This window comes from Lineus longissimus, chromosome 12 (assembly GCF_910592395.1).
Source record: "Lineus longissimus chromosome 12, tnLinLong1.2, whole genome shotgun sequence".
NCBI lineage: Eukaryota > Metazoa > Nemertea > Pilidiophora > Heteronemertea > Lineidae > Lineus > Lineus longissimus.
This window is the reverse complement of record NC_088319.1, coordinates 16,463,149-16,487,058: the sequence shown is the minus strand read 5'-3', so window position 1 is coordinate 16,487,058 and position 23,910 is coordinate 16,463,149. Positions and strand designations below refer to the sequence as shown.

General features: G+C 42.7%; 2 protein-coding genes across 2 annotated transcripts; one reads left to right on the top strand and one right to left on the bottom strand.

Moving 5' to 3' along the window:
- Window positions 1-452: 452 nt before the first annotated feature.
- Window positions 453-10,837, bottom strand: LOC135496787 (pleckstrin homology domain-containing family M member 2-like). The gene is made up of 14 exons (XM_064786301.1): window positions 10,651-10,837; window positions 9,008-9,114; window positions 8,549-8,658; window positions 7,929-8,116; window positions 7,527-7,652; window positions 5,823-7,237; window positions 5,463-5,532; window positions 5,012-5,167; window positions 4,746-4,834; window positions 4,167-4,460; window positions 3,879-3,947; window positions 3,467-3,632; window positions 3,168-3,341; window positions 453-2,885 (listed from the first exon to the last, which is right to left on the bottom strand). The coding sequence occupies exons 1-14, from the start codon at window positions 10,774-10,776 to the stop codon at window positions 2,658-2,660; spliced, it is 3,318 nt and encodes a 1,105-aa protein (XP_064642371.1). The 5' UTR covers window positions 10,777-10,837; the 3' UTR covers window positions 453-2,657.
- A 609-nt stretch (window positions 10,838-11,446) lies between these two features.
- LOC135497017 (uncharacterized) lies at window positions 11,447-14,388 on the top strand. The gene is made up of 6 exons (XM_064786661.1): window positions 11,447-11,674; window positions 11,979-12,044; window positions 12,414-12,499; window positions 12,786-12,903; window positions 13,320-13,378; window positions 13,632-14,388. The coding sequence occupies exons 1-6, from the start codon at window positions 11,453-11,455 to the stop codon at window positions 13,735-13,737; spliced, it is 657 nt and encodes a 218-aa protein (XP_064642731.1). The 5' UTR covers window positions 11,447-11,452; the 3' UTR covers window positions 13,738-14,388.
- Window positions 14,389-23,910: the final 9,522 nt, after the last annotated feature.

Sequence of the window (23,910 nt, the reverse complement as noted above, 5' to 3'; positions counted from 1 at the left end):
AGGAAGACTATGTTAAGAATGTTAAATGGACTGCCACAGGAATTTAATCCATCATTGATGTGACTAATATGCAGTCAAAAATCTTGGTCTTTGATAACGATGACAGTTCCGGGAGCCGGAAAAGTACTGAAAAACTTGAGAGACAACTTGGACACATCCATCAGCGACTCCCTGTGGCATAATCTGGCCCACTTTGGTACCTGCCTATAATCCTCCTCAACAGATCAGTATGTAGCACTTTATAAGGACTGTAGTGTACAGTCGGTACTTCATATCCTTATCTCTGTTTGAGTCGATGAGGAAGGTTAAGGAATGCTTGGAAATTACCAGCGAGGGACGAAAAGTGATGTTCCAATGCTTAAAGCATGCTTGGGAGAGGTGCCGTACAACACATTGTCCCATATCAATGGCATGCTTTCAAAATAGAAGTCAAATATAACATAAAGACGATGTTTTCATACAGAGTGTTTATTTCTTGCTGACGCCAAGAGATATAGATGTACAGGTAGATACACGTACTGGGTTAGAGATAACAGGGTCACCGTCTGAGACCCAAGGCCATACTGAGATACATATAAACAGTAAGATTGAGTACGAACTTCAGATGTTAGAGACCTCAAACATACTATCAGAGATTGCAGTGACTCAAAACGCTTGTGTGCGCAATGCTAAAGAATCTATGAGGCGAGTCAATCTCAACCTTGCTAGTAGGTCAGAAGACTTATGTTAGCTACTAAAAACATGTCTCATAACAATCATATAGCAACACTGATATGTAGCATTGCATAAAAATAACAAAGTCATTGTAAAAAAACATTCACAGACTTTTGACTTGTGACTGTCCCCATCTACCAAAGTGAACCCAACCAGTAAGTTCAATCAATTGAAAACGAAACAGGGTGTATCTGAATGAAGCTCCATGTTGATATTGACCAAAATGCATCAAGTTGGTCAGGTTACAAGACCACTGGCGGGTTAGATTCCATGGGAACCTTTGTAAGGAACGCCATGATAAAGGAGGACAGTCACAGCATACTGAATCATGATAAAAAATCGCTCCAAGGCTGCAAATCTAATCACAATTAAATGCAGAAAACTGAAGGAGCTCTTCGCTTGAGCTAAAATAATTCTTTCTACACCAATCTGTCATCGACAATACATGTCAGCTGAGTTGGCTGGGAGAGCATTCCTCACATCCCCGGTCAATATGAAAGCATCATTTGATGATCATCCCTTTTTTACCAATTAAGTGGGAGCGAGATTAAAGGATGTTGATTGTTGGCCACATTACACAGTTATAGAAAACTAGACAGAAGATGACTGCATGTAAATACTGTGGCAGTAATGTTTTTAAAGATGTGGTACACATTTTGTTTTGGGACCACTTAAATGAACCCAAGAGAGATGATCACCAAGCAAAGTCTGTTCATGAATATCACTATTAAATGCATTCACCACAAGAGAATCCAAACCATTCCACAGGAAAGGTGTAAAATCTTGTTAAAAGTTGTCAGTCATTCCTCGAAACCTTTTCAACATTTCAATATCAAGCTAACTGATATCAGCTACTAAGAACCAAACATTATAAAAAACGAGGGCACCAACATGCAAATTATCCAAGCAACTGGCAAGTCGACATCACAGTTACGCCACCCAGTGGCAGGTTACAACATCAATACCACCGGAAGCCCAGAGACATGTAAAATACATTACAAAGCAGACTATGCACCAACAATTTCAAATCATTATCCAGAGAAACAAGTTCGGAAAGACGTTTTGCCCATGATTTTATTCAGAAACAATTACATATATTTACATGAATAAGCCATGATTAAATAAACCTTAAATCCACTGTCCTGAAAGCTACTAAAGGCATTACCATTGACATCACGTAATTTCACAGAAATCAGGGACAATACAATATTCTTGGAAACCCCCAACGAATGCCCAGTATAACTTAATGGAATCATTCGGAAATGTAGTTCATATTAACACTCCCAAAATTTCCTCAGGACTGTCTGTCCAAATGCTTTTTGATTATGTGAAGATCCAGGAAGTTCCCATACAGGAGATCAACTATCAACTAAATATTTCCTATAATAAATATTATGCTATTTACAGAGGCAGCATTCATAGACATGATCAAAAACAATCTCAGTACAGTTTTTGATATAAATTTTGCAGTCAAAACATCGTAGCCAAATGTCAGAATTAAAATCTTAGTTTAACCACTGAGTACAAAGACAGAGTAGACACAGCTTCAGCAAAGGTCTACAGTTCAGGAAATCCAAGCAAAAGCTTAAAGGGCGAGTACAGGCAGGAGCCAGGTGAACCAGATTAAGTTACTCGAAGTCACTGATAGGTGTCTCTACTATCTCACAGTAAATCAGCACTATTCGCTTTTGTACAAGGAATATTTTTTTCACCAAGTCCAACCAAGCCTTGTCTCCCTAACAGTGCATACTAGTGACATGGAGACCACCAATTGAACCCACTAGCTCCTGCCTACTGTCCACCTTCAATTCCTTCCCACCCATCACAAAAGATTATAAAAAATGCATATATCTCTCACTTCTGAACTCGAAGTTCTACATGAAGCAGACTGGTTTACAAATCCTCAAGAAATTCGCGAAAATTACGATTTCATCACTTTTCATTCACCGCTCGATACTGTACTGCTTCATGGCAGCCCTGAGCCTGGCCACGCCCTCTCTGCACCGCTTCTGGAGAACAACATCGGTGATTCGCTGAACAGGAATCGACACTTGGAATATTTTCGCCCACACCGATGACAGAGCATCCATGAATTTATTCGCCTCAACCTTGGAGTTGAAGTACAGAACCCACTGTTCTGAGCTGACTCGGGCATCCTGGGATTCAAACTCCTTTAAGAGAAGCAACATTTTTTACAAATTAATCACAATATAGAAACAAACTTCAGTTCACAAATTTTTCCCAAACAGACAAAAAGTGCATGTACAGTGGATCATTTGCAAAGGGTAATGAAACCCATTTGGTCCTAGGCTTCTATTGCCAGCAGCACCACATTGCCGGTACATTGATAAGAGTACGTCGGCCAGACTCACAACGTGAGGGAGGAGGCCAGAGCATCTGCCAGTGATGTTACCCCCCCCCCGCTATCAGCCAAACAAGCAACCAATACTTACAATGATACAGTACGTCCTAGCTCCAGGATCCGTCGTGATCGCCGTGATGTCTTCAATGTCTCCGCTGCCTAGGGTGCGGAAGAAGTTTGTCTGCACGTCCTCGTGACACATTAACACCTTGTTCTGGGTGAGGACCAAGCAGCACGCAAGGCAGCTCGAATTGTGCACAGTCGTCTGGAAAGTGAGATCACACGTTTTTACAATTCTTTGTACATGTAGAAAACGGGAAGGGTGGTCGATTAGCAGTCAGATTGTAGGACTTCTAAATAATAGCAGAAGTGGATGTTTTTGGAACTTACAGTTACTCCTTCCGCGACCGCCTGACACAGACACTGGAGCCAGCTCTGGGCGTCTGCACTGTTAGCGGCAGACATCTGTAGTGATCCACCGTTTGCGAGGAGAATCTCAATGCAGTGTTCTCGGTCAGTCGTTGTACACCGTCGACAACCGCCGCAATCTTCGCTGCTGTTAAAAAGAATTAAAGTTTATTTAGAAGAGAGGCATTTTTATGACTATATCAGACAGCTAGTATGGTTTGAAACTGGGGGCGAATCTGACCACATATGAAGTCACAATCTTTTTCAGTCCAAAGGAGGACACAGCCAATAGTTCAGAAGGCACCTCACAAAGAAATCTGTGACATCTGATCCACTTTCTAGACCTTACATTCAGATTAAAAAAATAAACTGAGCATGGCCAAATATGACTTACTTTAACTGGACACAGAGCTTCGGTAAAGAGTTATCATGTCTGTCATTATAATGGTACAAAACACCATCCCTGCAAATACAGTCACGGAAATGTACAGTTCAAAGCTTTGATACACTGGTAAACATCCAATAGGGTTACGACACCAGTTTATAATGAATGAGTGCAATGACAAAGCATAACAGTAAAATGAGTGACTGGCAAACTGTACGGCACATGAATGTCTACAGTCATTTATGGACTGGCAGTGTCTAGTGTTGTTGGGTTGGATGCTAAATCAACAGAACTTACTTGAGTACAAAAAAGGCTGGTTTCCACGTCGGACCACCGAAGTATCCCTGCGCCTTATACAGTAGTGTCCCCTCCTTGCCGACTCCTCGGGCTGGTCGAGCATTGGATGCTGCATCTTCCCAATGGACCAGAGCGTACGAGTGTAACTCCACCTCACTTGGCTGGCAGCGACAATCCTGGGAGACCCACTTCCTAAGGCCAATCTTCTGAACAGTTGCGTCGGTCAGGACACTCAGGCGAGGCAGGTCAGACTCGGATTGTCGCACCACCAGATCGAGTTGACTCACTATGTTCCTGAAGCAGAGAGGTGAGGATTGTAGAATATGGTCATGACGAAAACTTCTGACAAGAACACTTCAAGTGAATTTAGGCTTTTTCATTCATCTCAAAGATACCCTCCAATGTTCCCATTTTGTGCCTCTGCTGGGCTACAATGTCCAGCCAAGTACACTTGCTGAAAGCTAAAATGGTTTTAACAGGGTGAAAGGCACTTCCACAAAAGAGAGCCGGGCTGGTCTCTTGTCACCCAATTTGATGAATCAGTGTGGCCATAAGGATTTGGTAAACATATGCACTTACTTAGTCAACTCTTCATCACCCGTCGTGATCCAGAACTGTTTCCTGCGATTTGTGCAGACAATGTTGATGATTTGACAGTTCATACTTAGCTGGAAGTAAAAGTTATAAATCTTTTACCAAAGATATCATTGCACTATATGAACAAGCTCAATGTGGAACATCAACATGTCAATTGGGTCAGCGAAGGTTTCTAGCCAGCATTACCAGTGTCTCACTAGTCCAAGTAGTTTTTATGTATTCAAACGGGTTGTTTCTGAAACACTCACTGAAATGTAATCAAGTTCCATATACTTGATGACAGCCTCCTTCCTGTAACGAGGGCCGCCCATGTGCCGCCCGAGCAGATAGAGTGCCCGATCTGTCAGCAGGACGAATATGGGCTGGGCATCGCCTTCCATGTGACCAAGGCTCGTGTGGTACATCTGAATTAATAAGATTGGTAAGCTCAATGAATATTGATGACAGCTTCACAGACCGAGATCTGTTTCACATCACTTTCAACAACCCCCATAAAATAGGTCAAAAGAGCCAAGGGGGAAGTATGATACCATTTACGCCGAAGTTATCATCTGACTTCACCATAACCCTGGTCTATCCTCAAATATTTCAGCAGAATTCAGATGAGCTGCTCAAGGCACCTTTGTAAACATTTGGTGCACAGTGCACGGAGCAGCGACATGAACAGAATCAGACTCTGCAATCACACCATTCTCGTACCTTTATAAACTGTTCATCTTGATCTTGGAAGACATCAAGCATGAGAAACAACATGCTGTTGTTGTCAACTCTGAAACAAGGCAAACTCACATAAACTGCTATATTCAAGTCATTCTACCATCTCCATCAGAGGCCAGTTGTTTTTCCTCCACGACCTGCCATAACACTTTACAGTTGCTATTGAGAACAGGCCACAGTAAAGCTTTTGGAGGGAAAACCTCAGTAAGCCACAGTTCCTACTGTCGACGACGATTGTGCATCATCTTCTGTTTTGAAGACACTTTTCAAACTCACGAAAGGTTCGGCATTTCAAACGACCATGTACATACTTTATTTTCGTGTGAGCTAATTGATACTTACTTTATTTCAGCTTCATGTAGATGCTGATCAGGACTGACCACTTGTCTCGCCGCCCGGCCGTCATGGCCATTCCCATCGTCTGGCGAACCTTGACTCGCTCCATCTCCCTCCTCTCGCATAGAAGCTGGATCCAGATACTGACCGACCGCAAGATCCAAAGGCTTTTTTAACGCACATGTTTTCTTCGGACTAGACTCAGCACCGATACCACCAGTTCTTTTTTCTTTGGCCTCAATGTCACTTTTGTTCAAAATCTGTGAATGAATTTCTCCGTCTTGGCAGTATAAATCAACATACGGGCTCACGCATGCATGATTCGACGCCTCGGGGGTTGGGTTTTCTAACGATATTTCCGGTACTTCAGGTAAGACTAAATCCTTATGCAGTTTTCCCTTTTCAATGCGACTAGTCTGACTAGAATCCATAGCATAAATGTCAAAAGACTCGGAGTCCATGTGCTCTAAAATGCTGAGATATTTCTTTGAATTATCATCTGAAATGTTTAATCCGCCTTTGTCTTTCACACATCTACTCTCCTTTTCAATATTTTCTTCCCGAGGCACAGATGCACAAACGTTTGATTCTTTTTCATTTCTATCACAGACTTCACCACCCTCAGCTACGTTCTCTGACAACTTTTCAGAAGTAGCGGAGCCACTTTTGTCCATTTTTCCAAATGGTGCAATAGCACCAGACCCTTCGCTCTGATCAGTAACCAGGAGTCCATTTTCCTTTGGCATAGCGCTTGGTACAAACGCAACATCTAAAATTTGGGTGAACGATCCTCGTTTTTCTTTAAAAGTCAGGTTATCATTCTCCGCTTTAGACTGACTCGATTTCTCTCGCAACTTCACCAACTGGCCAGCAATTTCAATAGTTTTTGCACTAGAGCTATCACATCCATCTACACATTCAACAGATTCCAACTTTGTCGCATTAAAATGCAAATTATCCAACGATAATTCTGCAATTTCATCCAACTTCGGCATGTCCGAGTTCTTCTCCACTGAAGCAGGAAAATCAAACCGCGGGACCTCTGGTGTTGATGGCGTCCTCGGACTTGCGGGGACACTCTCCTCACCCTCTTCCTTCCTCTTACTATTCGACCTTCTCTTACGACCTTTAGATTTTGATTTGACCCTTATGACCTCTAAATCCTGACCGGCACTAATATCATCCATATCCAGAGACATAAATCGACTCCTGACGTCGTTTTCAAATGTCAGACTTGGGCTGCGACTATATGGTTGTGATTGGCCGACGCTGGTGTATTCAGCAGTCCTCATGCTGTCCAAGGAGCTGTTGTCCGATGGTACAATCAGGTTGAGGTCCAGGGGACGAGTATTATTGTTCAATGAACCAACAGACTCTACGTCAAAACTGGTGGTGCGAGGGATGGTGTCTTGTAGACTCATCTGCAACAACATAAACAAGCATTAGAAATTGTGACCTTCTCAAAACTGTCCAAAACGCAGTGATGGCCCTTTGCCCCAGAAGGACAGCTTACAAGTGACTCCGAATTTGTTAAAGAGACTTCCAATTCGTCAAAATACGAGACAAGGGATCCATCACAATGAAGAGGATATTGAGAACCAACACTGAGGACGTCATGAAGAGCCGTCCTGTTTGAGACATCACCAAGACTAAGAATATTTGGTTGCCAATGGTCAACAGAATAATACGGCTGAGAGGGGCATGCCTTACCTGTGAGATGTCACTGTTCATACTACACAGTGACAACCTTTCCTCTGCGTCCCCCTCCGACCCCTGATGAGCATGACTTGGTTTCCTGCTTGGCATGTAACTGGCCAGGTCCAGGTATGGCACATCCTGGAAAGAAGATGCGTAGACACTGGGGGTTAAAGGTTAATCCTTGTAGGGATGGTAAGGATAGTCTTACAATCAGGCGACCACAACTAAACCAGGTGACCAACAAGTGCAGTTAGTTTGTTAGCCCTCAAAATGCATCCACATAGGGTGCCACACATGTGCTCAACCTGGCTAAACAGAGAGACAACCAGACAGATTTGAACCCTTGGATTGTGAGGCAGACACGTGAAACAGTACACTACCACACTTCTTCTGGCTCGCTTCACCATTACTTACATAATCGAGGTCAAAGGTGACAAACTCAAGTCCAGCGGTCATCGTCAACAGAATGTGAAGACGCTGGTCGTCGAGAAGGAGCGCATCTTTCACGTAGTATTTTCCCACCACCTTGGCATTCTCCGAGAAACACTTGATGTAACACTCCAGGAGGTTTTCACACAATGCCATGTACAGCCATGCCCGACCTGAAGTAAAAAGACTGGCCGAATGAACCCAAAAGTTTACCTCCAAGATGAAAAAACTAATTTGTCCCTTTTACGACTTATTACCAGATGCGGCAGACTAATTAAGATGTATTATTAGCAACACAAAACATCCCCAAGGAAATATCTTAACATTATCCCAGCAATGCAATGCAAGAAGTCCTGGATTATTGATTTTTGAGTCAAACTATCTCTTATATGTTCATGCACTGGAAATATGTACTGTCAGAGGAAACGTTTGGAGAATGCAGAATACAATTTTGAAAACAATCCCAGGAAACTTTTCAAATCCACAACTACCCTTAGTGCCAAAAAATAGCAACCAACCGATAGTGATTTGGAATCGGAAGTTCCTCTCTGTCTTGTCCGAGCTGGGCATAATACAAAATGTAGATTTTTTCATTTAAGCCTCACCTCTGCCTAAATGTGTGGTAACTTTTGTGAGTCGAGAAATCTCCTTAATCGCCTCCTTGCGAGTGAACTCTTGGGCCACCTGCCAATAGCCATCGGTGATGTGACGGAGCCTGCAACAACAACCAAATCAATACATCTGTATCCAAGGCAAGGAGATTTCTTGGAAAGTGCCCGGCATCTTCGAATAGAGTTCCTAGTAATTTCATCTTCCAAGGACTAGATTATCTATTATGTATTACAGAAAACCTTTCTTCGCCAAGTACCGGTATTCTAACTAAGAGCACCAGACTAATAAGCTTGGCTGATAGGTATGACCCTTTGAAAGGCTTGCAGCCACACGAATGTTAAAGGAGTGCATTACACAATTGTTTCAGAAAAGACCGGGCATGTCTTTAGTTGCTTGAAATCTTCTCAACACTGGTGGGGTCAACTGATTGGGCACCATGATGTCGAACTTACCCGTGAAGAAAGGCATGGTCCAGGTGTTCGCAGAGTTTCTTCAGCAAGCGGTCTTCATTGCAAAGTGTCAAGATCTCCTCTCCAGAGCAGAACTGCTGTTCTTGAATCTAGAATCAGAAATTTGGGCAAGATTTTCAGAAATATAGGGGAGTCAAAAACCCCGGGCAAAAACTAGCTTCTCATTTTGAAGATGGCACTTGAATGAACAGATAAACAAAGGTCATCCCTAAGTTTTAGGGGCAACCATCCATCAAAATGTCAATACATGTAGCCACAGTTGGCTAATTGGCTCAGAACAATCTTGACTCATTAACATATTTCTTAGCAAAACCCCCCAGAGTTCTTTAGACAAGGAAGTTCATTCCAATGCTCGTCATGTGACAACAACCAATATCAATCATACCAATGACGACAACTCTTGAGAACAAAAACCTCTCAAAGATGGCATAATGGCATAATCTTTACACACATTTTTGTGATAATACTAGTTTGAATTGAACGCATAAGATATCATTAGCTCAATTAGTCATGAGATTCTGAAATTGTAAAAGTAATGACATAATATTATGAGATCTTGCCAGATCACTTCAAAGACCAAATTGACCTATTGTCCAGTATTGAATAATAAAACAAAGAAATGACGATATAGGTCATCCATTATTCAGAATATCATGTGCTTGTATTTGACACAGAAGTATCACTGAGTATGTTGACTTAGGCCTACTCTGTCTGAACTTTATACATGTTATATGTACATACCCAACTGAAAGCTATATGCATGCATATTCCTGTATGATACTGGTTTGAGATTTGCATGAAGTGTGCATATTGAATAATCAGAAGTCAGGAAATTGCAAATCTAGATCTCTGTATCTATACAAACCGTTTCAAACTGGCTTTGAGGAATGGCGGGCTGGCTTAAGGAATGGCAGGCTTTAATACTAATACTAACCCAGGGCGATATAATGTAGTATTTGTAATCCATGTCATTGGAAGATTGTGCATAATATCGCCACTTTTTGGTTCTGCATTAATTCTTATTAAAAAGTGGCGATATAACAAAGTCTTCTCATGACATGGTGATACAATATCGAGCAACCTTACAGTCCACACCCCCGCCTGCACACCATTGCCACCAATAAAACTCAATCTGCAGTGCAGTCGGAGTCAATGTCAAAGAAATAAGATCGCATACCCTGCTCTCCACAGGCACAGCATCAATAATAGACGAATTCGAAGAAGTTTGTTTTGGCTCTGACCAGTTATGCGTTTCACCATGAACAAAGGATCGCCGTGTCTCTAGCGATGTCTAGGCATTCACATTGTCCAGGTTGACCTAGGCCTTTCTTTCCGACGCATATGATAAGACGAGTGACATGTAATTTTGAGTTGGTGTGTGTCAGTGTGCATTGTCATTGTGTGTGCGGAGTTGATTTGTTTTGGTGCTGATTCGTCTGCTTCGAAAAGGCCGATGAATTCACCATGCAAGGTTTTACCGAAAAACAGTCAACTGAGCTGATAATGACACTGACAGTCCAGAACATGACGCAGAAGCAGGAGAAGCCAGTGCAGTGCTCGAGTGCATAACTGCATGCATTCGGGAAGTGAAAAAATCGGTGGAACTTCATATAGATTGATTTTACCTGTTTGATGGCTTTATTGATGCTCTCAAGAATCCTATCTTTCAAACGAAGTCTTTCTCCAACCTGAGAGTTCCTCCTCTCCATCACGACATAAGGAGAAGAGGAGTTTTGACGCGGTATTTTCATGACCTCCCTAAAATCTCATGACCATTTTTCGCCATTCTTGTTTATGTATGGTAAAAAGTGTGAACTTCAGGCAAAGAAGAAACGGCGGAACGAAGCTGTTTGGATGACACAAAATGTTTGTTAGTAGCCACTCGTACCAATCATGAAGCTACATATCATGCAACTGTATAGGAAATTCAGCATCTATCCAAATGACTTTTAGAAAGTTCAGTCAATCATTGAATTAAGTATAAATTTGCGTTCCGGATTTAACCCGGTGCCGGACAATATTGTTCTTGCTTTATACTTACCAAGCGACCTTGACCCTAAATCAGTCGGCGTTTTGCGAAAAAAGACTGAAACATGACCTCGTCGCATAGAGGACAAATTACTGCCAGAGTAATATTTAGTTCAACCGCAAATAATATAGTGCAACCAAAATGTAAAAATAAACGATTGATCAATTGATCAAACTGCTATAAGACTTCAAACAAGCTATTATAGTAGGTTTTTGCTCATTGAGTAGTGTTTGAGAGTTTTCTGGATTTATGAATATATCTTTTATCATGGAGGTATTAATAATACCTCCATGCTTTTATCAAATGAGCAAAGTAGTTCTTGCCTGACAAAAATAAATGAACAATCAGTGGGACCCACCGACTCTGCAGTATTATGTGGATTGAAGGAAGATGCCAACATGGCGAATTTGAGCAATCAATTGCAAGCTTATTTGCAAAGAAATGATAAAAATGGGACGAATGGGGAGGCAGATGAGAGTTTACTGCCTGGGGAATCTTCCAAAGTGTCGAAGTGGTTTTCTAAGATGACGAATAGGCAGGAAACAGCAAGCCCTGTGATCGATGAGACGAGTAATGGGTGGTTTAGTGATGCCCAAAAAGATCCTTGTCTGCCAAGTTTGGTATGCCCCTCACAACAATAACAATTATTTTTTTAATGAAATCTACCCAAAGCGCTTGATTGCCTGATTGTTAGTACTGTTAGATCTATATATTGCCAGCCCTGTGTTAAGCCACAGACGATAGATTTTTTTATGTCTGCAATCACTGTGACGAAATCAGAAGGGCGATTGAGATGTTAGGATGGAGTCTTCTCTATCATTTCAATTTTCATTGAGTCGGGATTGACAAGTTGTGGTCATAAGAGCGATTTACAGGATTATGCCTGTAGACTGGTTCTCACTTATCCCTGACAATCTTTTTCAGTCAAAGAAGCAAAGGATCATTGGCTTTGTTGGCTGCATTGGTCTTGGAGTTTTCTGTTTTGCTCTGGTAAGTTGTGGTTGCCAAAAGAATATCGATGATAGTGTAAATGCGAGGCCGGTAATGACATGGTAACTTCCCGCTGGATGTTGACTATGAAGCCTATTTAAATGCAAACAAAGGTTTCAAATTGTGAGTTGCTCAGAATAGACAGCCTTAATAGTCCAATGGCAGAAATTTATTTTCACAGGGTGTCTATTGACAGTGTTATGATGACATGAGATGACTATCAGAATATACATGATTTATTATAGAGCAGCAGCTTTGAGTCTCATTTCTAAATTTAAATGACTCTGATGGTATATGGTATGACTATCATAACTAAAGTGACAAGAGCTTCATTTTTGTTACCAGTAAGTTTTAAAACATACTTTTCAGGCCTCCTTCTACATTCCCTTTATTGTCCTGAAGGCAAGGAAGTTCTCCCTCCTTTACTCACTCGGAAGTCTATTTTTCATTTCAAGGTGAGTTCATGTGGTTCATTTACTCTTCAACTTAAATATATTGTTGTGTGCGCCTTGGGAATGTGGTCAACTTCATTTTCCCCTGTGTGTGATATGTATAACACTTTCAGAGAATCAATAAATGTGGTCAATCAGTTTGGCACCACAACTCTCGACAACTTAATAATGCCTGCATTTGGTATTGAAAGTTTAGTTTGGGCCATCGATATTGAGTCTATTAGTTTGTGTGACAGCCCGCTCCACCCACATTTACAATCTTACTGACAATCATTCTTTCTCATTTCAGTTTTGCGTTACTATGGGGACCCATGAATCATCTAAAACACCTTGTATCCGGAGATAGATTACCCTTTACTACAGTTTACTTTGGAACAATGTTTGGAACATTATACTTTGCATTATGGGTAAGTTAACTATAATGTCAAAGTCAAACCATAAGACGACAAAGCCAAAATGGAACTTATGGTCCAGTACTCGATATGGTTGTTTTGATAACCTGGTTTTTACCGATTAGGTTTTTTTCTGCGCACATCATGCGCACATTTCTATAGATCTCAGATACACTAATCCAGAAGCACCTAAAACCAACACCAACTACTGCAGTTTCGTCACAGGCCATAGTAGATGAAAAATGCATTGACAAGGGGTGATATGGATAAAGACTAGCAAATGCTTTTACTCCGGTTTTGTACAGGAAGGCCTAGTGTAAATGTACATGGAGATTTAGATAAAAGCATTTGCTAGTCTTTATTCATATCACCCAGTGTCTTTACCCACTTATTTTAAATGTTGTGTCTGAGCTTATTCATTTATTTTTCAGGCCAAAAGTACAGTATTCACAATAATTTTTGCTGTTGCTCAGATTTTATCACTGGTCTGGTAAGTTAGTTACCTAAATAATTCTGACCTCTGTGATCAGGACACTTCAAAGTAAAGGACAGCATTTGGTAATCCTAGGGGGTCTTGAATAAAGGGCTTCTACTAGAGCCTCATAGTCTTTTATACTCCTTAATGTTTTGGTTATGCATCATTCCCAAGTCCTAAAGATCCTAAAATTCAAACTTGTATGTCACAGTTACAAGTGTTTACTCACATGATACATTCAATAATCATTCCACTATTATCTTTTCAGGTATGTTATCAGCTACATCCCTGGTGGACAAACAGGACTAAAGTTTTTCTCAAAAATATTTTACGTCGCTGCATCAAAAACTGTTCAAAAGACTCTTCCAGTGTAGCATATGTTGGTCGGTGGTAGCCCAATTTTGTTTGTTTTCGGATCTTTTTGTATAATGCCTCATCTTAGCCACCAGAGTTCAAGGATCTCCGAACTGACCTTGTTTTCAATGCGAATGGATATTTGAAGTTTGTATTCTCGTAGAGTTTGGGGCCCTTGAACTCTGCAGGCCTGGCCAACTCCTCGGGCGGTGGCCATGTGGGAGTGGCCAAGGCAGTGGGTAGAGTTCACTCATGTTTAGGTATAATTTATAAGAACCTTGGTTTAGAGATAAACTACATAGATACATCAGTTGTTCTCTTTGTGCCATATTTCTAAGTGGTCTTGTGTATGCCTACCAGTACTATCAAGAATTCATAAAGACTACTATGCCTGTACACATTGAATTCATTGTTAATGTTCATGAACGTGCTCTTTCTGATGATGGTAATTTCTTCATCATCAAAACATGGAATCGAGTTGGCCAGTGGATTTCATGGATTATGTTCGTGGTATTCACCTGTTGGGTGATCAGGTTGTAAAGACTGATGATATGTCTCGGCTGGATGGTATATCTAGTTAATTCAGTGGGTATTGCCCCATTAATTATAAATGTCCGGCAATGACATTATTGTTCAAGTGTATTTAATAAAGTATTGTTTTTTTATCTAAATTCTGTGTTTTCGACATATATGTGTTTCACTATGAGAAGGAAGGGTCATGGTTGGGGTTAGCTATAGCATGAAAAGGCTGGGTAATAGTTGGGGTAAGCAAAAACATCAAAGTCACCAGAAGATACCAGTGTGATCGCGAAGAAGAGTGTGAAGACATAAAGACAGTCGGTCTCAAAGACAAAGGCACAACCTGTCCTCAGTTGTTGGGAACATTTCTGCTGAGGGGGGATGGGTCAAGGGCTCAGTGGCCAAGCCAAAACTGAAGGCTCATGATTAAAGACATAGGTCTTCCAACCTAAAACTGGGTAGCTAATGAGATCTAAGGATTAGGCATACTAATGCCACTGAACGACTATGGTGTTGGGGACAGTTTGCACCTTCAAATAGAGACTCTGGATGTGTAAGATCGGACAGAGCTTCGTGGAGTTTTAGTAGATTTCGTATGGCAAGTGACCTGCAGTTCAAGGGCGAGTTTGAGGAGACCATATTCGTCGAAAATGACTTTTGTCAATGAGACAGTAGAGTAAACTGGCATGGCCCTTCCCGCTAATGAATGTTCCGTTTACCCGGCCGTGCATCTTGTCCTCAGTGATGTGCCATTGGCATTGCTCTCTGATCTTGAGGGTCAGTTAGATTCTACCTTGTGCACGGCCATGTCTCTGGAGTGTATAATTGTGTCCGTGTGTTTTATTGATTTTTACCGGAAATGTGAAGATTTGGTGGAACGCCGGGCGTCCTATACGTCTACGCGTTTGACGCGCTCCGTCATGGCGCTGCGTCAGGGTGCGCACTGTTGGTTATACCGGTACTACAGTGCGCGTCACTTCATTTTGGAACAAGTCAGTAAATTTCGTTTCTTCCGATATTTTTTCCGTTTGTTTCGTTCTAAATCATGAAAACGGCGATAATTTCGCCGTTAAATCTGCTCTTTTCTTAACCAAATCATGTTTCCCTCTCATTATTCGCAGAAATATTCTTTACAGTATGCATAAATGTCATATTTGCAATAAAAACATTTATACGGAAACGAATATTCCTGAGCAACGAGGCTGTCACGAACATTCGGATTCTGGTCAACTCAACGCGCAACTCAACCTGAATTTCGGAGGCATACCAGTCGCGGATGAAACCCCAGAAAGTGAAAGGTTGCTGCGTGTGCTACTGCACCGGGCACTTGAAAGAACATCCAAAATTGCGATCGCGTTATTTGAGACCAACATCAGTGTGTTATGGAACAACAAAGAACACCAGGAGGACAGCGATCATGTAAGTTAAGAATTCATTGAACTTGAGGGAAAATATGGAAAAATATTTCCTCAACAGGACGTTAAATAGTTAAACGAAAGTGTCAACCGTTCCCAGAGGTGCGGTGCGTTCTAAATCTGTATGGGACTAAACAGACGGAGGCCATCACGGCATCAGACTGGTCAGGATGATTGTCACAACAGTGACTAATATCCATCTACCATGTCTGTTTGAGTTTTGAACAATATTCACAGCGAACATGTATGGAGACGCCTTCTTGTAGCAGTGGTTCCAGTGCGTTAGATGAGTAAGAGGAAGGGAACATGTATGGAGAAGGGAGATACAACTACATCCCAGCGGAGCGGGAGGGATCGACAAGGCTTCGAAGTATACCTCTAGTCTAATTCTATTTCGACAACTAAACCTTTTAAAAACAAAACTTACGATTTCTCATTCTATCTTTTTTTAGAATCCTTCGTGCTGGTCTCTCCTGGCCTTGGCCACATGGGTCGGAGATGTAGACCATGTCAGGTTATTGCTAACTCGACCCAACGCCTGTAAAGTGGACGCCATCGTTACAAAACCGGTACGTAATGCTATAAGGTTCTGTTGAACTGTCTGGGACTATACTAACATCTATCTGTTCCCCGAGATCGAGACGGCGGACCAGGCTACCGCGGCATACTAGCAGAGGTGGGCATACACAATCAAACACTTGTCGGAACATTTCGCGTCCGTATTCGCGTCCCCTCAAACTCCACTCCACTTATATAGTGGTTTATACCTTTCCGGTTTTGTCGCTTTTACAGGCATTAGGTTATAGTTTATTACAGTTTACTGATAGGGGGTACATCAAAATAAGCCTAAATATTCCAACTCCTGCAAAAACGACTTGTTCCGAATGTTTTTTTTACAGGATAATCTGACTGCACTTGGCGTTCTTGCGAGGCGGTCCACCCACTTCAGCCGAAAACACGAGGAAACCAGACGTGTTCTGATGAGACAATGGTGGCCCAGGATCCCGACGGGGATCCCGACTAGACGTGGAAGACCCGAAACGAAGGAGGTATAGGCAAAATTATGATAAGGGGGGTTCGCAACACACACAAACGACGAAGGACGTTCTGCGATATATTGAAGTCCGGGGCAAATTCATTTTCGGAAAACTCAAAAATCGGCTTTTATAAAGTTGTAGAGATGGGTGAAATCAGGTCGAACTTGCATGCTCCTGCTTACAGTCGCCCTTCAATGTTAATTTCCAGGGCAAAGCGGTTATCCACTTAGCAGCCGAGATCGATGACGTAGACCAATTAAAGTTGTGCATGTCAAGCGATAAAGAATTGTACAAACTCAAAACTGAGGTAAATAGCTTCCTGCAGGCTTGTTTTACAAGACTTCCCAATCTCACCAATGACTTCCTCGCTTGTTTTACAACGCTTGCATAACAAGACTCCATTTCAACCACATCTTTGACGCCTGACTCCCATTACCACGCATGTCGTCAACGCATGATTTACATGACTCCCATTCCATCCAGGTCTCTAATGCTTGTTTTAAGACACCATTCCAACCACATCTTTGGCGCTTGTTTATAAACTCCTATTACAACGCACGTTTTACAAAATACCATTCCTCCCATATCATCCACGCTTGCCTACAAGTACAAGACTCCCCATTCCATCAATGTCTTCCACGCCTGTTTACAAGACTTCAAATTACACCCATGTCTTCCACACTTGTTTTATACGAGACTCTCAAATTCCCCCCACATCTTCCACGCTTCGTTCAAGCATTTTCACCTCAGGAACTATATTTTGCAAATGCCAAAAATCCGAGTTTGACTTTGGTTTTATATTTCATCATTATGACGATGTCTTCATCGTACAACTTTCTCACACTTGTAGCTCGAAGGAGACACGGCCCTCATGGTAGCAGTCAAGGCCAACAGCCTGAAGTGTGCAAGCGTTCTCGTGGATACCTTAAAGAGATGCCACCCTGCTTACCTCGAAAAAGTTAAGAACAGGGTAGGAATTGAGGTTTTGTAATGGTGGCACTGATGCCAGTGAATGGCCAAAATAGTCAATACGTTTCCTCGAAGGTGTCATCTCGACACTCAAGACATTGAAATGATGCATGTATCAACGTCTATGTTGTCGTACCAGGGTTTTTTAAAACACGCATATAACTGATATAGTTCCATATTCGTTCATCAAACTGCCATTTGACTTCTAATCCCTCTCTTTTTCTCTCGATCCAGGACGCAATGACTGCTCTGGGCATTGTTTTTGACCTCTCCTACCAAAGCATGGACGACATGAAGGCTCGGACTGAGATTCGAGACATGCTGCTTGCCCATTTCGTTGACCGTGCGTATCAAGTTGCGATATTCGATTACGACACTTGGCGCGTAAGTTGAGATTCTAATTCTCTGGATGGGTCTATCATCGTTAGAGACAAACTCCAGTATTCGCTAAACTAAGCATCATCGCTTTCAGTAAGTTTCGGAATTCAGTATCACAAGTGCTCCCTTCTGAATGTTTGACAAAGTACTGGTACCTTAATCCATCCCTGTCTTCTTAATGTTTCAGAGTCAGTGTCCAGGACACAACCCCATGTCCTTGGACATGACTATCCTCTGCATCCTTCAGTATCTAACCGAGAGCATTTCATCAAACCTAAAACTACACCAACGACTCCAAGGGACCAAGCCATGGTGTGTCTTGATGAAACGTTTCCATGAGTTCAATCCAGACACGCAGCCGGTAGAAATGCTGTGTCGCCTGTCTTATATCCTGGTCCTCATGATGCAATCATCAGAAGAGGCGGTGGATCATTTCCTCAAAAAACCTGCATTGCTTCGGAAAATTCAGTCAAAAGTTTACGACCATGCTGAGGATTTGAAGACCAAGTGCCTTGTTGTGGCGACAATACTACCATTGATCTATGCTGTTGAGCATCGCCAGTCATTCTGTGACTCATATTTCAAGAGATCAGATGCTAGAACTATCCAGAACCTCAACACACTCTTGAAGTACCAGCAACTGTGTTTAACATCATTGCTACCACGCAAATTGGAACAAGTAGAAGACCTCATCAGTGCGCATTTACAAACGATTGTGCGAAAGAAGCAGAACATGTCAATAATCTCATGCAGTGAAAATGGCAAGATTTTTGCCAGGGTGATTGCAGGCCATGTTCCCATACGAATAGGAGCACTCAGTCACACCGTCTCAGTTTCTGGAAGTGAGTGCCAAAGTGTGCCTGAAGGAAGCAGCGGTAGGGTAGTATTCGGTCCAATGACTGCTGAAATGTACAACGAACGGAACCATAGGCAGATAACAGCAACAACGTCACCTGATACAAATGAGAATCAAGGTAGGGATGAAGCAAGTGAGGCCAATGTTGCCAGCAGTCCTGTGGTTGCAGAAGTGGCCCTCGAAGGTACATTTGTTCCAGAGGTACATGCCCACAGCACAGAAACACCAACACACAGAGAGCAAGAACGCGAAGCGACGACGGTTGCTCCGAAAGTCATTAATACTTTTTCAGATGTCACAATGCCGCAGCAGATAACGGAAGCTCAGATATCCGCAGATGTTGAAATGGTTGAAAGACTCCTATCGGCTTTGACTATCAGTGGCGAAGGACATGACAAAGATAAAAGACTCTGGAAGCCACCTAAAGGTGTCGCACAAAAATGCGTTACAAGGAAGCCTATATCTTTCAAAATTACAAAGCATAGCCCGATTAACAAGAGCAGCATCAGACGTCCAAACACACATGCAACAGGAGAATTGTTTCCCTCATCCAGAAACAGTAGAGAAGGAGTTAAGAATGCAGCAGTCAAACATCGCAAAGCTGCCGAAGCGAATCGTCACCGATCTAAGAAAATTGCATCTCCCAAACCAGGCAAAAAGGTGAATTCAATGGATCAGAAGACAACAATGCCAATATCTAGTGATGAAAACAATGATTACGTTGTTAAAATCCACAGGAATATCAAAAAGAGAGAGCATTCATCAGTTGAGCCGTATCGACCTGTCACTGTCAGCAGCAGTACGGTTGAAAAGGAAACGAAACTTAGAGGGGGCTTGTTAGACACAGCCAAGTCTATGTGGAATCGAGTGCAGGCATACTGGTCCCCTGCCAAGCAAAAGAAGGTTATCGGTGGCAACTACAATGCATCTCAACATAACAAGAGCAGTGTTAGAAAGAGTCTAGCAGCAGAGTTTGAAGACGCGAAATCACCAGGAGCAGAATCTGACGCAACAAGTGAAGGAGTCCATTTCTATTGGGAGAACCTGGCGGTCAAGTACGCTGCCGAGAACATTGACGCAGAGGAGGAGTACATAGCTGATATCCTGGAAACACTGACCGATGTCGAAGTAGAGGCGATTGCTATAGCCCACGAGATGGACCCGGAATTCACCAAGGACGAACTGCTAGCGCTTGCCATTGCCTACAAGATGGCTGTTAGATGTACAAGGAACAAAACAGACTCAGCTAACGTTCCTAATGATGCTGCAACGTTATTGACAATGGACGAGGTTGCAGAACTACCAGATGATGATGAAGTTTTGCCCACAAATAAATCAGGTTCAATGCAAGCGAAGCTTTCACTACGCGAGGTAAAAGCAACAGCGCCACAGGATATCACGGCCACTATACTTACAATGGACGAAGTAAAGGCAATTCCTTTACCAGCGGACTCGGACACTGAAGAAACGGAGGGTAAAGAAGAGGCAACTCCTCAACTGACTGAGGAGGAAATCAAAGCAATTCCACGACCAGTAGAGACAGTAAGTGTACTTACAATGGATGAAGTGAAGGCAATTCCATTACCAGCGGAATCGGACAGTGAAGAAACGGAGGATAAATGGGCAACTCCTCAACTGACGAAGGAGGAAATCAAAACAATACCACAACGAGAAGAGATTACGGCTCCTAAAGCAGACACTGAAGGAACAGCAAAAGAAAAAGAGGCAACACTTCTCTCAGATTACACGGTTACTGTGCCGGAAATGGATGAAGTAAAGGCAATTCCCTTGCCTGAAGATTCAGATACTGGAGACACAGAGGATGAAATAGAGGGAACCTCTCAACTGAAAAACATGACCGCTGTACTTACAATAGATGATATTGAAGCACTTCCCCTCCCAGATATTATGGCCGCTGCACTTTCAATGGACGAAGTAAGGGCTCTTCCCCTACCAAATGTCATAGACACTGAAGATATAAAGGACACAGAGGCCATTCCCTATATACCAGACATGTGGGCTACCGCACTTACAATGGATGAAATAAGGGCAATTCCTCTACCAGATGACATGGACAATGTAGTTGCAAAGGCTGACAACGCATCTATTCCCCAAGCAGAGGCTCCAGCCACTGAAATAACCATAGACGAAATCGAAGCTACTGCCTTCCTTAACGCTACTCGCAGGGAAGTAGATGAAATTGAGGAAACTCCCTCACCAGATGATTTGGCCAATGAAGTAAAGGATGTGATACAATATGATGTGACCAATAATGAAGGGACCACGGATGCAACAGAGGGAATTTCCTTGCCAGGTCACAAAACCACTGCCATCAGAAACGAAGCAGAAAAGGTCACACCCTCTAGAACTGAAGCTAGGGATGTCCCTAAAGATCAGACGGCAAGTGGAATATCCCAAAGTGATCATGACGCAGCAGTATCTCAGGAGACGGATAAGGGAGTTGTTGGGTCAGGAGAGCATAAGACCAGCACACGTCCAACACCAGAGGACATTGAAGACCAGGATGTTGCTGCCAGAGTGGTAGGGTATGAGCGCATGGTCAAAACTTCAGGAACAGGAAGCACAACATCATCAGTGGAGGTATCAAGTTTTGCGGAAGGAATAGCGGGATCAGAAAAGCAAGATGTACAAAAAGGAGCGAGACAAGTAGAATCCTGTGTTGGAGAGACTAAGTTGCCTCACACTGGTGTAAGCACAAATAAGGTGCAAATCATTCCTCCGGGCAGTGGAGAAGCTGCAACCAAAGTTCCAGAGAAACGAGGCAAAATAGAATCGTCAAGTGTCGACTCAAGACAGATCAGCCAAAATGCACTATCTGATACTTGCGAGCATGAATCAGTAAAAGATCAAGAAATGACTCCATCTAGAACTCAGTCAGATAAGGTCTTCAAAGAAGACACTGAAGAAAAAACAAAGGGGAAGCATATCAACCGGATGCCATGGACAGGATCAAGTGGGAAGGTTCAGGGGTCTGACAAAGGTGGCATGGGAGATGCTCAATGCTGGAAGACACCCCATGAAGATAAAGATGCTGCAACTGAAAAGACATTCCATGCAGGGTTGGATCTGGGGACCTGGCCAGGTCATGCATTCATGGCAGAAGACTCGCTGACATACTTGGCACGTATGCAAGCTCGGGTCGCTCGCAGTGAAGGTGAATCTTTCCAAGCGAAAGTCTCCCTGGCAGTTGAAACGGAGAGGAGAGGCCGTACAAAGCAGACACGTTTTAGTCATGGGACAGATTTCAGGAAGATAGAAAGTGATATTCAGAGGCAGACAATATGTCCAGAGATAGGCAATCCGTCTGCTTGTTCTACTGACTGTTGTTGTTCAGAATACAAATACCTTTTGGCGACCTTAGGTACTAGGTATGGATCACACAGAGAACAAGAAAACCGATCTAGTGGCTGTACGCACGGAAGATCTTTCGGAAGTGGGGATCTTGCAAGATTTTGGGTAGAGGAAGGCATGGTAAGGTCCCCACAACAATACGACCAAGGTGACAGAATGGTAGACAGGTCGACACAAACATCCTTTGAATTGATGAACGACCTCACAGAGATTCTCTGCAGAGATACAGGGAGCACTTACGAACCATCTGATTCTGACTCGATGTTGCCCGAATGGATATTGGATACAGCACTAGTGGGACCAATCGAAACATCATCTGCTATGACCCAAAATGGTGAATTCTGCCGTGGTGTTTTCAAACTTCCAATGGCAGAAAGTCCAGCATACAATGATACTAACTCTCACATGTCTGAGCCGCTTCTATTTGGAGGTACATGGTCAACCAAAAAGGATGAAGTCACTTTTCCGGAATGTCAAACTGAGCCAAGTGCAAACCAAGATTTTCAGTCGCAAAAGTGGTTTTCAGAGACTATCAAAATGGCTTCTCAAAGTGAGCAACCACAGGATCACACGCCTGATGAAGCAGATCTTACAAAAGAAACTGATGGAACGTATGCCAATCCATTCCTCAATACAACCTCTGAATCCAAGGAACAGCCTACAGTGCACACCAACCTTAACCTCTCAGAGGAGAACTCGTTCTCACAGAAAGAACCTGACCAGTTACAGGAATCACAATCAACTGCCGACAGCCAAAATGACCAGCAGCCACCTTCACCAATAGAATCCTTCCAAATCTGCAACACTGATTGGTTACTCCGCGGCAATCGTTGGCGTTCCAAACTTGAGGTGTTGCAACGTCTGCCAGTTGAGTGCAGAACAGTCCTAGGAAACCGAGGAGGTCCGTTCATCTGCCCCAACATTGACTTTTTCGTCATTGGAATAGGGTGAGTGGAGTAATCCCTATGGCTTTGTCACATAGCAAATGTTCAAATGGACTTGGTCACTGCACCTACATGTATTTCCTTTCTTATTCTTCTTACTAAGAATAGTGACTCCGGCATACTGTCCTCACAAAGTTTTGCTGACCGAACAAACTGGCATTTTTACTTGTATCTTAAAAACAGGAAACGAGGGGGTGTCACAGTTCTTGGCTCCCAACAGGATACCACCCCACTGGCGGTCACCATCATTCACCCACTCAGGTTCAACACAGAGGCTGATCAGTGGATGTCATGTCAAGCGCTGGCAATCACTCACAAGAACTTGGTCAAACTTATGGTAAGAGATAGACTCTTTCAATGCGCAATGCCCGTCGATTGAGATTATGGAATGAATTTGTTCAAAAACAAATTAACTGGTTCCACTGATGCACGCATCGTCATGACCAAAATAGTACTCATCAATGTTATATCTTCTTTAGTCTTAAAGGTTATTTACCCAACAGGACTGTTTAAGTTATCGGCTCTTAATTGTCCCATCACATTCTGTAAAACAATATTTCAGGGAATCTACTTCACCCATCAAGCAGCGTTCATAACATCCGAGCTCTACCAGGGGACACTTGACCAGTACATTGATTTAACCAACGCCAACGGCGGACTGCAACTGGTACAGAAGCTACGAATGGCCAGGGACATCCTGGCA